Raw genomic sequence first — 14,653 nt, 5'->3', positions numbered from 1 at the left:
GCAATGCAGAGTAACATGAGACACATGCACCAGAATAAGCAATCTGATCTAGAACATACTCCACTAGTCTTATTCCTGGGCGTTTCTGTACTAGGAAAATTCGCAGAGACCTTGACCAAATAGGCACCCGCCTTCTGCTGCAGGCTGTCACTGCCCAACGGTCTGATTGAAGCCATTCATTGGGAGACTAAATCAAAGGCTCTACTAGTAATACGTGATCAATCATAATTAAACCACAAATAATAATCCAACCCACCGCTCTGGCCAAGTCCACCAGAGTGCCTATATCGAGTAATGAGATCGCCACTAGGCTAAATCGGAAACATTCCATTCACCCCTCAAGAACGCTCATTGCCCCACTCACTAATTGCCTGATTCGAGAACGTACTCTCCTTGTGCCCCTTGAGCGCAATATCAATCATCGCCTTGGCCAGCAAATCCTTCCTCGCAGACGGAAACAAACTCCAGATGCGATCTCGGATCGTGCCGTCGAGCGACGGGACCAATCCGGGACGCATGGCGTACGCTTCAAAGACCCCGGGATTCGCCTCGGCGTGTGCGAAGAGGACATTTTCGCCCTCGCCCTGGGACGGGTTAGCACAGACCACCATTAAGTATACATCTTGGATTAGGTGAGGTTATTGGGTATGGAATACTCACCCTCATCCGCCGATAATTCCCCAAATACCACAGAGTCTTACTCTGATCCCTCTCGATCGCCGCACCGCTGATATACACAAACCGAAACGGCGGCTTGCCGTCCGAGCTCGATCCAGTGGCAGCACCACCGGTTTCAGCCCCAGCCTCAGCCCCGGCTTTGACTTCGACCGCAGACCCCGAGTCCGCATACGCGCGCTGAAACGCCCGCGCCGCCGCAGCCGTAAACTCAACGCAGACCCTCCTCGCACTTACTTCGTCCCGCGCCTGCGAAGGGCGGATTCCAATCGCCCAAAGACACGCGGAAGCACCTTTCAATTCGTCGGTGATTTTGGGGTCGGAATATGAGAGGAAGTCGGCGTCTTGCATGTGCACGACGCGCAGCTTGTTGTGCGTGATGTTGAGGTCGCGGCGCGAGAGCGCGACGACGGATGTTATGGAGGGATGCGCGAGGGACTGCGTGAGGAGCTCTTGGCCGATGTAGCCGGTTGCGCCGGCGATTATTATTTTCATTCTGGCGGGGCGTTGGAGATTGGGTCTTGAATTTCTGCAAGATGGAGTTGTGGGTGATGTTAGAGGGGGGATCTGGGATGTTCGTGTTTCGAGAGTGCGGCTGAGGCCAGGAGATAAACGGAGTTAGGCGCTGGTTAAAGGATGCACCAGCGAACGATGGAAGCGGTGCCAAGAACCCTATACTGCTTACGGACAGCCAGCTCGTATCCCATGGGAGTCGAGCTGCTGATATAGTTGGTGGAAAAGCGCTGGTTGTGCTCTCAATCCAAGGGACCTAGGTATAATACTCACAGCTACCTATCAAACAACTTTTCCATGCCAGGGCCAAGCTCCTCCTGCTTCGCAATCCACTCTTTAACCAACGGATTATACCTCAGGCTGTACATCACCATTTCATCCCCGGCATAATCATGCGTGATCTCCAAGTATGGCTCATCATAGTGCCCAAACAATTCTATCGTCAATTTCAACTCGGCCTGCCCCGGCTGCAAATGCCGACGAAGGTTCAGCGAGAACGGCTCCGCGCGCGCAAACCGCCTACAACCTTCCACGCCGGCTGCTTTAATGAACGACATGGGCGTCGTTCCATCTGCGTCGATGCCCTTCAATGTGATGTTGTGCATGTCCTCGACGGGGGTTTCAATTTTCACGAGGAGGTTGCGCCGAAGCTCGAAGGGTGGGATAGCGTAGTTGAGCTTCTCCATAACCTTCGTCATGAGTATGTCTGCTTCGCAGAATATGCGCAGGTCGCAGTCATCGTCTAGTGGCGTTGGCTGGAGATTGCATATCACCAGCTTTGCGTTTTTCCTCGACGCGACGGTCTCAGGGATCGTGCAGGCCGGTTTCACGCTGACTGATGAGCCCAGGACGAGGCACAGGTCGGCCTTGTTGGCGTGCTCGAGGGCGAGCCCAAGATCCTTCTCGGGTAGGCCTTCGCCGAAGTTGATGATTGTGTCGTGGAGGATTCCGCCGCAGAGGCACCGACGCCCGGTCCGGTGATCGTTGTGGTCGGGCTGCGAGCCCGAGACGCGGTAGTCTGTGGAAGTGGTAAGACGACCAACCATCGAGCACTAAATATCTGGGACATACCTCGAATATATTCCTTGCCGCAGGACTTGCATACTTCGCGGGTGTTATTTCCATGTAGCTCAGATATGTTATGCTAGACCTGTCAGACTCGGCCACCAGAGCAATTGAAAACACGTACAGCTTTAATCCCGCTTCGTCGATGGAGCCCATCGCAGTTCTGGCTAACGAGGTACTTTAGAACTCCGCGATTCTGCAGCTCGACGAGCGCCATATGCGCTCGCGTAGGAACAGCGCTTAGTGTATTCGCTTGCGTGGTGCGAGGCCTGCCCTGCGCCCTGAGCGTCCAGTTCCCGTCTGGTCCACGAAAGTCGGGGATTCCTGCAGAGGCCTGGTTAGCGACTCAAACTGTTGTCCTTAAGAGCCAATGTCACTAGCGCATCTACCTGCCGAGGTCGAGATACCAGCTCCGGTGAATACGATGAAATGCTTGCTTCGCCTGATCTGCTCCGCGAGGAGCTCGGCCTTTTTCTCAATGTCGCCGAGCGGCTCACGATGCTCCTTGACGGCCACTTTGGGGGCCAAATTTGCCGCCTCATCGTCCCTTGACTTGCGCTTGGCGGGCATTGGATGGTGATTTTACACGGCGGAGCTGTTTGCTGAGATGGTTTATCTAGACGTGATGGGTTGAATCTGTCAAGGGGTGTGGTGGGATATGATGCGTTTTTAGCCGACGCGGCGCTTGGCGCCTCCAATTATGAAGAGATGCACGCTTAGATAATTTTCTGTACTTGGTACCTTTGACTATAGATATAAATCTTTGGCCGTAACCTTCTTATGATCGAGCATTTTCCTCGCACTAAATACTCGGGCGGGTGCATATCCCCACACATGCAAAGCGCTTTCACTGCCCACTGTGGCAGTACATAATGGAACTCGCTTGATCACTACTAAGCTGGAGTTGGGCAGGGTTCACGGTGTGATGGGCAGATAGGCACGCAAAGTGGGAACAATAAATTGCTCCATGTTTGAGTTCACCTAATCCTCCCTGGAGCCAAGCGAGATCCCCCTTCTCCAGCCTTGCACGTCAACCCTTTAGAATCCACCACTCGCCATCCGCCCACATCGACTGGAGTGTGAGATGCTGAACCCTCCAAAACTCCCCCTCCCCCTCCTCTTCATCCCGAACAACCTCAACCCAATACAAACTCCCCATAACCAACGCATCCTTCCCATTCCCAGCACCCCGCAGCCCCTCGCCCGGCCGATAATGCTGCGAAAGCACACTGGCAGTGACACGCGCCCTCTTCCCACCTTCCCCCTCTTCAACATTAATCCGTACATTCGTAAGGAAGTGCGTGGTATCGAGTTTCCCGATGAGGTCGTAGCAGCCCGTTATGATTGCGGGGAGACCTTGAAAGACGTTTCCGTTGGTGCTTAGGGTTGCAGTTGGCGTAAAGGCGGATTCGAAGAGGGACTTGTCGGATGTGTCCAGCCCGACGAGGAAGCGGGTTATTGCGTCCGTTACGGCTTCGCGGACGGTTGGGGTGGGGGAGAGGAGCGCGGGGAGCGGATGGATTGTGGCCATTTGAGTGATTGTGCGTCGTTGGGAGCGATTAGAGTGAGGTAGGTAGGTAGGTAAACGTATCAAAGTTTGAACTCTATGGGACTGACTTGTAACTGTGTCTGAGGCGCGATGCTAAGAATTCAGACTACTTGACAATGCAAACCGCTTTATACCCTTGCTCAAATCGACAGCACCAATGTGTCACTACATCCTCGGTAAGCTCAGGGGCCAAAAGGCTCACGATTGGGAGATTGTATCTCCTCGGTTCTAGAGTTACGGCTGTCCGCCAGAACGATGGCAAGCGTTCCTGCTGCTGCACGTTTTATCTCGCTGCCTAGTGTTTTAAATGACACTCTCAACAGAATCCTATCTAAACAAAACTGTTTTGAGCATGCCACCCCTTCTCTTCCAACGATGCCCTTCTCCTATCTACAAAGCTCGATAGACGTGGGGGCGCGGATGTGTACCATGGTGAGAATTATTAAACGCTCCACATAATGGCCCGGGGGCTCCACTGATTACCTGGAAATGTGAGCTCATCACTCCACTTTCTCAGCCTTGCGGCCGCTGGTCTGTATTTTCGTCAGGCATTATTTCATTCCCTCTAAATGTCTCAAGGAAATGCAAACTGTTCGTTTCCCTTAGACGGTGGAGCAATGCTAATGTTCTGCCCACTAGCCGAGAGCTGGATAGGGATTATATATTTCTTCTTCTTGTTCGAGATCATCGAGAGTCGGCCAGCGGCTACAATTATCCTGCGAATCCACTTTGTAGTCTCCGAGAATACGCACGCAATAAGAAAGACAACTATGTAGCTATGCATGGTATTGTGAGAATAATAGTGGCATAGATGAAAGATAGGCTGGTAACGTGAGGCCAGTCACTTATAATGCACGCACGCGCACACAATGAAGCCTTTAAATTAAATGGGGTCATTGGGATACAGTTTAGCGGGTATCGAGGCCAGATTCTCTTTAGAGTGATATGGGACTAACCCTGATTTCAAGATTACTGAGCGCGGTGCTTGAGTGTCGCTCCGAGGAATTTGTCTTGGCCACAAAGGGCGGAAAAAAAGATGCGCTTAAACAGGACAAGATGTACAAATAAGAGGCTATAAACACCTCGCGGACCGAAGTAAGATCCAGAGTTGCCATTCATTGGATATCGTCTGGCCAAGAGTAGCTTGGACATACTCGACTGTAGCCGTCGGGAAAAGTACCCAAACCCTCGAGGATGGATTGATTGACGGCCGAAATAATGCATCTGACCCAGAACGTGTGCAGTCAAGTGTCGGCATGTGTGGAATAAAAGCCATACCAAGACAGCCCTAGTTGAGAGTCGTGGCAAAATTTTGTTTCCAGCATGTGCCGGTTTCATAACAATATATCTCGCCAACAACAGACTGTCTCGTACCTCAGAGGCATAATGCCAATCGGTCGTTCAGGTAAGACAAAGTCGCGGATAGCTCGCTCCACTAAACGGAGCCCATCCGTCACCATTGACTCCACCTCAGTGCTCACAACCCTGCAAATCTGCCTCGCCTCGTATCCGCTTCGCGCAGCAAACAACCAACCTGGGTAATACGAGAGAGCCAAGACGCTATGCCGGGGTCTGTCTTACAGCCAAGCCAGTCCAATTTACCCTATTGGACCATTTGCAAATACCACCTTAGGTAACGACGTCTGCCTGAGATGGCGCCAAGGGGGTGTCAGCCTCGATTGCGTGGCTTAGGGACAGGTTGCAATAAAAGGGGCCAGATCGCTTCGCGCCTCCTCGGTGTGGCTGTGTCGAACTGGAACTGCGCTTCATCCACTCGTTTATTCAAACTACCGTATCTTTCGGGACTTGATCGAAAGATAGATTTGGGATTATGGCTGAGTCGTCGACGCCATCGAAGCTTGAGCCTGAGGTGTCGGAGGCTGATCGCCTCGAGCCGCAGGCGGATCCACCCGCCGACGGGAAGCAGGACAACAAGGCCGCTGCGGCGGAGGATCAAGTCAAGACTCCGTTTTTCGCGAGTTATATGGTAGGCTCATCACAAGTAGTATAGGTTTTTCCTTTTGATTTCTGACGTTCTCTGCAGAGAATCCTCGCCTACGGCACCGGCAACTATGGCTGGCTGCTGATGATCGTGGCGCTTGGATGCGCGATGGCGTCTGGAACTGTACGACGACCGTGATATATCCTGAAACTAGGGTTTGGCCTGACTCCTGATTAGACTCTACCGCTTATGAACATCATCTTTGGCGACCTCGTTGGTGACTTTAACGAGTACTTTATTCCCGGGTCGGATACAACGGAGAGTGAATTCAAGGATGCCGTTAGTACGAGCAGGTGAGTACCAGACAGCGGCACATGAGCTTAATTGATCTGACCTGGACATAGCTTGTTTATCGTATACCTCTTCATCGGTCGATTCGTCCTAACCTACGTCTCCATGGTAAGCCATCCCTCTCCACCCACCGTACCATGAAAGGCTCTCTTACAACAACAACTCCAGTTCTCTTTCCGGATGATAAGCCTAAAAGCCTCGTCTGCCCTCCGCCTCCAATACATGCAAGCCCTCTTCGCGCAACCCGTCAGCAAGCTCGACGAAATCTCCGTCGGAACCGTAACAAACACCATAACCGGCCTCTCAAACACAATGCAGCAGAGCGTCTCCGACAGACTGGCCATCCTCTTCCAAGCAATCGCCCTCCTCATCTCCGCCTACGCGATTGCCTTCCGATACTCTTGGGCACTGACGCTTGTTGTTAGTTCCGCGATATTATTCGTCGTACTGGGGTTCAGCTTGACAGTCCCGATCCTCGTTCGCGGTCAACGGGACGTTGATCTGGCCGATGAGAAGCATGCGAGTATTGCTGCAGATGTGTTTGGTTCGATTCGGACGGTTTTCTCGCTTGGTGCCGAAGCCTCTTTATCCCAGAGATATGCCGAATGGGTTGAGGAGGCTCGACGCCGCGGGACGAGGATGGCCCTCGTCACGGGAATCCACCTTGCTCTCCTGTTCTTCAGCATGTACGCGAGCTTTGCGCTGGCGTTTTGGTTCGGGTTGAAACTGTACCGCGATGGGCATATTCCGGACGTGGGGACCGTTATTACGTATGTCCATTTCCTCCAGATTTCTACTCCCTCGCATCGTGCGTTTTGAATGTGTCGGCAATATGGCTAATCAACTAACCTCACTAAACAGTGTCTTCTTCTCCGTCCTAATCGTCGTAACGATCATGGGCAACATCGCCAGCCCGCTAATGGCAATCACAAAAGCCGTCAGCGCCTCGGGGTCCTTCTTCTCCGTCATCGACTCGGAACGGCCATCGTCCGCCGGACTGAAGGGCCCCGACGTCTCCGCGCACACGGACATCGTCTTCGAAAACGTCACCTTCGCCTACCCCACCCGCGCCGAAGTCCCCGTGCTAAGGGCCTTCAGCGCGCGCTTCGCGCAGGGGAAAACGACGGCGCTCGTTGGGCCGTCGGGGTCGGGGAAGAGTACGATTGTTGCGCTTGTCGAGAGGTGGTATCAGCTTGAGCCTCCATCATCCTCCGAGGACGCGGAGAAAAGCGACGTCCCAACGGCGGGGAAGATTACAGTCGACAACCGCGACATCAACTCCCTGGACCTGAAATGGTGGCGAGGCCAGATTGGGCTGGTGCAGCAGGAGCCGTTCCTCTTTAACGATATGATCTATAATAATGTTGCCTACGGACTTATTGGGTCGCAGTGGGAGGCGGAGGCTGAGGAGGTGAAGAAGAAGCTCGTTGTTCAGGCTTGCGAGGAGGCGTTTGCGGATGAGTTTGTACAGCGGTTACCGTTGGTATGGGCTTACCTAAAAGTTTGAAATGCGTTTGTGCTAACAGGGGTTGGTTAGGGCTACTCGACCATCGTCGGCGAAGGCGGGATTACATTGAGCGGCGGGCAGCGCCAGAGACTTGCGATTGCCCGAGGAATCGTTAGCCAGCCTCCGATCCTTGTGCTAGACGAAGCAACGAGTTCGATTGATGTCCGTGGTGAGAAAGTGGTGCAGGCTGCCTTGGAGCGCGTCTCGAAAGATCGAACGACGATCATGATTGCGCACCGACTGTCAACTGTTCGGAAGGCCGATCATATTATTGTCCTCAAGGACGGCACGAACGTTGAAGAGGGCACGCATGAGTCGCTCCTCGCCCTTCAGGGCGTGTATCACGGCCTTGTTCATGCTCAACAGCTTGACCCGCTGTCGGAGGTTGGTGATGGGATTGCAGTGGACGAGGCACATCCTCAGACCCTTGACGCTTCTGCTATAATTGAGGACGAAGTCAAGGTAGACGACGACACCCAAGAGAAGACTACCAAGACCAAAGACATGGGTATCCTAAGAGCCCTTGGCGTTCTCGCTCGCGAGCAACGGGGCCACTGGTGGATATACGGTATCATCATGGCTGCGGCCATGGGGGCTGGCGGTACGACGCACTCCCTCCAAAAGATGCTCATACTGACCTTGAGTAGCCGCGTATGCCGTTCAAAGTTACCTCTTCGCGAAACTCATCGAAGTATTTCAGTTCACAGGCGAGAAGCTCGCAGATGCTGCGGACTTTTGGGCGCTGATGTTCTTCGTCCTTGCGCTCTGTGTCGCGGTCTGCTACTTTACCCTCGGATTCAGCGCTGTTGTGATCTCACAAGTATGTCCCTTCATCATTTTCAATGACCACTATCAATTACTCCAAGCCACCGGCTAACAATTTCAAGTTCATCACAACCTTCTACCGAAAAGACTACTTCCGCAGCATCCTCCGGCAACCAATCCCCTTCTTCGACGAAGGCAACAACGCCTCTGGCAGCCTCATCGGCCGGCTATCCAGCGACCTCAAACAGCTGCAAGAGCTCTTCGGTCCCAATGGCGTCTTCCCACTGGTCTCAATCTTCACAGTGGTAGGCTGCGTGGCAGTCTCCTTTTCCTTCGGCTGGAAACTCGCAGCCGTTGCATTCTTCGCCGCTCTTCCGTTTATCTTCCTTGCAGCGTTTATGCGGATCCGGTACGAGATCCAGTTCGAGAATATGAATGCGCAGGTGTATGCGGAGAGTTCGCAGTTTGCTGCTGAGGCGATTCGCGCCTTCCGGACGGTTACTGCCCTTACGATGGAGGAGTATATCCTAGGTAGGTATGGGCGGTTACTGGCGGAGCAGAGGGCCAAGTCGATGCGCAAGGCGTGGTATGCTACGCTTATCTTTGCGTTTTCGGATAGTGTGGACTTTTGTGCGATGGCTTTGACGTTTTGGTAAGTGACTGTCCTTGCTGCGTAGCTGAAGTGGTGTCATGGAGTGCTGATTTGAGCTAGGTACGGCGGTCAACTCCTCGCATCGAGGGAGTACGACATGGTCCAGTTCTTCGTCGTATACATTGCAATCATCCAAGGTGGGCAGACCGCCGGTCAGTTCTTTAGCTTTGGACCGAATATCGCTCAGGCGAAAGCGTCGGCGAACCGCATCTTCCAGGCGAGGAAAACGCCCAACTCACCCTCCCCCCCTGCAGAAGATGCCCCCAAGGACGCTACGCCGTCTGGCGAACTCACACCCACATCAACAGACATTGAATTCCGCAACGTCTCCTTCAACTACGCGACGCGCTCAGCGCCTGTGTTCCAAGACCTAAACCTCAAGATCGAAAGCGGCCAATTCGTTGCTCTGGTTGGACCTTCGGGCTGCGGCAAATCAACCGTCGTCTCCTTACTGGAGAGGTTCTACGAACCTACCCAGGGAACGATCCTCTTCGGCGGCCAGCCCATCGACACAATCGACCTAGCGGCATACCGCCGTAGCATCTCTCTCGTCGCGCAGGAACCAAAGGTCTTTAACGGGACAATCCGCGAAAACCTCTTGCTAGGCATCGAACCCACCTCCACCGATGCCGCGGGCACCAAAGATCTGGAAGAACGCATGATCTCCGCCTGCCAATCCGCCGAAATCCACACATTCATCACATCCCTCCCGGACGGCTACGCCACGGAACTCGGCACAAACGCCTCGGCGTCACTAAGCGGCGGGCAGAAACAGCGGCTGTGCATTGCGCGCGCCCTCCTCCGGAACCCGCGCCTCCTTCTCCTTGACGAAGCAACGTCGAGTCTGGACTCGCAGAGTGAGAAATTGGTCCAACAGGCGATGGAACGGTTGGCGGGACGGCGCGAGCTGACGATTGTGGCTGTTGCGCACCGGCTGGCGACGGTGCAGAAGGCGGATGTTATTTTTGTTTTTGGGGAGGGGGCCCCGGGGACGGGGAGTAGGGTTCTAGAGAAGGGGACGCATGCGGAGTTGTTGAGGTTGAGGGGGGCGTATTGGCAGATGGTATGTTCTTTCTTTTCCTCTTCTGTGTCTTGTGTTGTGGTGGTCGGGTTGTTTGCTAACTTCGTGCAGTGCCAGGCGCAGGCGTTGGATCAGTAGTGTGTGCAACTATATACTACATGTAGACTATTCCACCTTGATGGGAACTCCTCACTCAGAACAAAATTGATGCTTGCCGCATGGGAAAAAAAAACTCCTTATAAAAGTGGAAAACAAGTAATTTTGCGGCTTGTCCTGGAAAGTTGAGAACTCTCAGCTAGGAGGCTCATAGACTTTCCTATCTGAGGAAATTATATCGATGCATGGTTGGTACTAGAGGATTTTCCCAATCAAATAGCATATTCCCAACTAACGGCAGGCAACAAGCGGCGGATGCCTGGACAGAAACGCCCCACACTGCAAAAGAGATAAATTTTGAAGAGTGGGCAGTGCGGCCGTCCCAGACTTTTGAGAATGGTTCGAGGAAGCAGTACAGCACTCTCCATGGCTCAATTCGGGGATTTGCCCCCCGAGCTTCTCCAGAGCATAATCCGGGCCATTTTCGATGAAGTCTGGGGCGGCGTCCTTACAAAGCAGTTCCTGGCGTTACGATGCGTCTGCCGTGAGTCCAGTTCATCCCAAGCCCCGACCCTCGGGACCAATGAGTAGCCCGTTCACTAAGATGTGCGAAATCAGGACAATTGAATCGCTGCATCACGCTGGAAATACTCCGTTTTCCTCTCGGCCCCTGGGATTGTGGACTACGCTACGGGATCATGAGGTTGCAGTTCCTCCACCAAGTACTGAATAGAGACAGCGCAGATGGGAAGCTCATGGTGCTTGCGGTCAATAAGGCGACCGACTATGCGGTAGAAGCCAAGTGCAATTTGCCGAATACGACTGAGCAAGTTATACAATGCACACGTAGTCAGTACACTCGTGCCATCGCCGGAGTCCTCCTGCACGATGTCGACATGTATTACGCAGACTTCGTCGCCGGCACCGTTCAGAACCGCGCCACTCGTGCCCGATACCAGGTCACCCTGTCGCAAAACGAGTCCCACGCCCTGGCCGTCCTAGCCGCCGCGGGCGAAGGCGACGTCGCCATGCTCCAGCTTCTGCTTTCGCCGGCCCGCTTCGACCCGCCGCCGGGGCTGGTAGGCGCTGTTCTTCCCAGCCCATTGGCCCTGGCGATCCGCGGCCAGCATACTTGCGCAGTCAAGATGCTGCTCGCCCGATGGGATTCCCACCGCGATGTTGATTGCCCCGACGCACCGGGCGCCCACGGCGAGTACCCGGTCCACGAGGCCGCCCGCACGGGGAGCATTCCACTCGTGGAGCTGTTCGTATCACGCGCGGACGGCGTCAACGCAAATGCCACGACGCGGACCCGCACGAAGCACGGTATGACGCCACTAGACATTGCAGCATCGGCGGGCCACGTCGACCTGGTCAAGTACCTCTTTGGGCTGCCGCAAACATGCAAGACAGGCGGCGGTAGGGTACATGGAGGAGGAGGAGTAGGAGGCAAGAATACGATATACTACGCGGTCGAAGCCCAGAATATAGAGATGATTGAGTTCCTGCTGGCGCAGCCGGAGACTATCATCACGGCGGCGAACCCGCTTGACAGTCCCCTTTCAATAGCAGCCTCTCTCGCCAGATTAGATATAATCAAGCTCTTGGATACCAAGGGAAGAGTCGCAAGCGAGACAGAGCTGGAGATCATCTACCACGGTTGTCTGCTTACCAGCATATGCAAAGAGGATATGCCCATGTTCGACTACTTCTTTGGCAAGCCGGGAGTGCCGCTCGGAAGGTGGATTGATGATTATACCTCATTGCTTGCAGCTGCCGTCCAAAAGGGGCAAGACGAGATGTTCGAGAAGCTTGTTGTGCGCGAGGAATTCGATCCCACGGCCCGGCGATCCGCGTTCATGCAAGCAGTGTGGTTGGGGAAGTTGGGAATTGCCCAGAGATTGATTGATGTGGGGAATTTGGATCTGGAGTCGGCACATCGTATACGAGCAGATGCGATACAGCATGTCAGGGGACGTGTGGAGGTGTTTGAGTTTTTGAAGAGGACTGGAATTGTTGGGCCTGATGCGCAGATGCCGGACTGGTAATCTGCTGTTACAGTGAATATTGAAATTTCCATCAATGTTGATAGGTTCCTAAAGAAGTTCAGTATAATTGTGGTGGGAATTTTCCATGCATACTCATACATGATCCCATAGTGGTCAATCCTGCTCCCAAACACACGCAGTTAGGCGTAGAATTAATTCTTTTGAAAAATGGCGACTGGCGCAGATGATTTACTGGGCATGGAACCAACAGTATAGTTTGGAATATTAAGATACACCTGTTCAGCTCCGTACCGCCCATGCTGGGACGCAAACTAAGCAGAGAGCCAATGAAGGCCGATCTCGAGTAGAAGTTTAGGTATACCTACGATGAAGAGCTACTACTTCCTACTAATACAAAATTCCAACGTCAAAGCAGAGAAAGCAGATTCTGATTGTGTATATCTATGAAACCTATGACAAAGTCAGCAAACAACCAACATCAAGCACACTCAACTATAAATCCAGATAGCCTTCCAAATATCTCCACTACAAGACGAACCCGGTGGTAAAATCCGTCAAAACCTGATATTAGATGGCCAAGTCTACTCCTTGTAGCACTGGCAAGTTTTCGGCGCTCCCGTGAATGGCAGGCCGCATTTCCCACAGTGCCGGGTTGTGATGGGCTGGGGCACGCCTCCCTTTGCGGCCGTGTTGGGGGCAGTGACCTCGGGAACTTGAGTGGGTTTGGGGACCCATTTTGATAGAATTGAGAAGATGTATGGTTGATATGTTGTTGTTGAGGTGATGGTGGGTTGCTTGAACAGGATGGATGAATAGGCCGAGGTGGGCGAGGTGGGTGTTTGTTGATTTGATTGCTCAAGCTTATCCTGGAGACTGCAGATAGGATGGACTTTTTAAGGGGTTTATATAGAAGACAGGATAAAGAGGTCATTATTCAAGAGATCATGCAACAATGCTGTTTTCTTGGTGTCTTTGATATCATTGTTATTCTTAATGTTGTTGGTGTTACTGGCTTTTGTTCTTACCATTTACGTTTCGTTATAAGGAATGGGCACCAATGAGGCATGGCCTTGGAAGCTGCTAAATATAAAGGTATATTGTTTCACTATACATTCTTCTTTGGCAAGGAGGGAGACAAAACAACGGTTGTGTACTAGAATGGGTCAGTTCTAAACAAGGGCCATTTCTGGATTGTGGGGAGTCTAATATGGTATAAAGTACAAGACGTAGGACTTGTTTAATTATAATCCTATCACAGCTAATACCTGCTCCTGAAATAGAGGCAAGGTTGTATGAGAGCTTGATACTTTTGGAGTGAAGCTCTCTAGAAGATCTGAGTTCACAAGTTTCTCTACGCAGAAGAACGTATTGTTAGTCTATTAAGGCTGAAGTGTGGTGAGACCATAGGTAAGGTTCTGGATCCCTTTACAGAAGTGAAGTAATAGGCTTCCATGGCTTGTATAAAGTGCTGTTAGTCCCCCTACAATATGTTGAGGGTTAGTATGGTTATGTATGTTGGCTCCCAATAGCATGAGATCTTAGTGCGCAGAAAGAAACGCCAGTGCAGTGTCAACCATCTTTGTCTACTTGGATCAAACGGATGCCCCTGAGCAGTCCTACTCCGTATCACTAGACGATCAGTAGCTCACAACGTATTTTTACAAACTCTCACCATGGCGGGGGGGGGGGGTGGCAGGACGTGTATATGCGACTCTGATATTGCTAAGGAATGTATAGCTGACATGATACTATGTGATTTAAAGCTCACCCTTCCGCGCATGGCTCGCAAGATGCCTATCGCGATTGTCCTTCCTGGGGAACCCGCGTCCAGCCTGGACGCTGAACTTGCACCCATGAACATGACAAAAGTAGAGCGTACGCTCTTCGAGGTTGTCCGCGTGCATAGTATTGCAATGCCGTGTGAGATCTTTGCGGAGCTCAAATGCTGCTGGGCAGCCGTCGGTCGTGCACTTGAAAGGCCTGTCGTGGCGCTTCTTGTGCCGGCTGCGAGGCAGTTAGCTATGGAGTTCTCCCTAGTAGCACCAGCATCTAAGCCAGTGTGCTAAGGACCACTTACTTGAGCTCATGACGCTTGGAGAAGGTGAGCTCACACGCATCGCACGGGAAAGGGCGTAGGGGTCCAGGCTCAGAACTTGGGTGTAATTCGAGATCTGTCGGAGAAGAGAAAAGAGGATCTTCGCCATCGTCTCCAAGTCTAGGTAGCGAAGTTCCATTCGCTGAGATAGATGATTGCGATAAGGAATGACTCCTTGGATATGGAGGGATAGAGGAGGTTTGTAGAGATCGAGAAGATGCTGGAGATCCACAGTCGGGTCCAGGATGCCTGATGTCTAACCACGCAGGGTTAATGCAGTCGAGTAACGGCTGATGATGATGTTCGTTTGGATGACTGCTAACGAAGCTGTGATTCGAATTCGGTATCCTGGGTGGAGGCGGTGATAGTAGAACTACTGAGGCCCGAGTCTCTCAGCCGGATGAGCCGGCTTC

General features: G+C 52.7%; 5 protein-coding genes across 5 annotated transcripts; 2 read left to right on the top strand and 3 right to left on the bottom strand.

The window, feature by feature from the left end:
- Positions 1 to 257: 257 nt before the first annotated feature.
- On the bottom strand, positions 258 to 1,316 carry BJX68DRAFT_27466 (uncharacterized protein). Its single transcript, XM_071047698.1, has 2 exons — positions 661 to 1,316; positions 258 to 584 (listed from the first exon to the last, which is right to left on the bottom strand). The coding sequence occupies exons 1-2, from the start codon at positions 1,168 to 1,170 to the stop codon at positions 339 to 341; spliced, it is 756 nt and encodes a 251-aa protein (XP_070892299.1). The 5' UTR covers positions 1,171 to 1,316; the 3' UTR covers positions 258 to 338.
- BJX68DRAFT_27465 (DHS-like NAD/FAD-binding domain-containing protein) lies at positions 1,317 to 2,900 on the bottom strand. Its single transcript, XM_071047697.1, has 4 exons — positions 2,643 to 2,900; positions 2,378 to 2,577; positions 2,260 to 2,332; positions 1,317 to 2,206 (listed from the first exon to the last, which is right to left on the bottom strand). Exons 1-4 carry the CDS (start codon positions 2,821 to 2,823, stop codon positions 1,464 to 1,466), a joined length of 1,197 nt encoding a protein of 398 aa, XP_070892298.1. The 5' UTR covers positions 2,824 to 2,900; the 3' UTR covers positions 1,317 to 1,463.
- Positions 2,901 to 3,275: 375 nt separating this feature from the next.
- Positions 3,276 to 3,784, bottom strand: BJX68DRAFT_274314 (nuclear transport factor 2 family protein; the record flags this gene model as incomplete). The annotated part of the gene is made up of 1 exon (XM_071047634.1): positions 3,276 to 3,784. The coding sequence occupies one exon, from the start codon at positions 3,782 to 3,784 to the stop codon at positions 3,284 to 3,286; it is 501 nt and encodes a 166-aa protein (XP_070892297.1). The 3' UTR covers positions 3,276 to 3,283.
- A 1,765-nt stretch (positions 3,785 to 5,549) lies between these two features.
- Positions 5,550 to 10,352, top strand: BJX68DRAFT_250232 (ABC transporter ATP-binding protein). The gene is made up of 11 exons (XM_071042223.1): positions 5,550 to 5,789; positions 5,847 to 5,927; positions 5,982 to 6,097; positions 6,149 to 6,203; positions 6,264 to 6,865; positions 6,957 to 7,578; positions 7,633 to 8,203; positions 8,250 to 8,422; positions 8,490 to 9,019; positions 9,080 to 10,082; positions 10,152 to 10,352. The coding sequence occupies exons 1-11, from the start codon at positions 5,634 to 5,636 to the stop codon at positions 10,176 to 10,178; spliced, it is 3,936 nt and encodes a 1,311-aa protein (XP_070892296.1). The 5' UTR covers positions 5,550 to 5,633; the 3' UTR covers positions 10,179 to 10,352.
- Positions 10,353 to 10,686: 334 nt separating this feature from the next.
- On the top strand, positions 10,687 to 12,291 carry BJX68DRAFT_250230 (ankyrin repeat domain-containing protein). Its single transcript, XM_071042222.1, has one exon. The coding sequence runs from the start codon at positions 10,835 to 10,837 to the stop codon at positions 12,182 to 12,184; it is 1,350 nt and encodes a 449-aa protein (XP_070892295.1). The 5' UTR covers positions 10,687 to 10,834; the 3' UTR covers positions 12,185 to 12,291.
- Positions 12,292 to 14,653: the final 2,362 nt, after the last annotated feature.

Source organism: Aspergillus pseudodeflectus (genome assembly GCF_044049435.1).
Source record: "Aspergillus pseudodeflectus strain CBS 756.74 chromosome Unknown BJX68scaffold_106, whole genome shotgun sequence".
Lineage (NCBI taxonomy): Eukaryota > Fungi > Ascomycota > Eurotiomycetes > Eurotiales > Aspergillaceae > Aspergillus > Aspergillus pseudodeflectus.
Note: the sequence above shows the minus strand (reverse complement) of the source record. Positions and strands in the feature narration are given on the sequence as shown.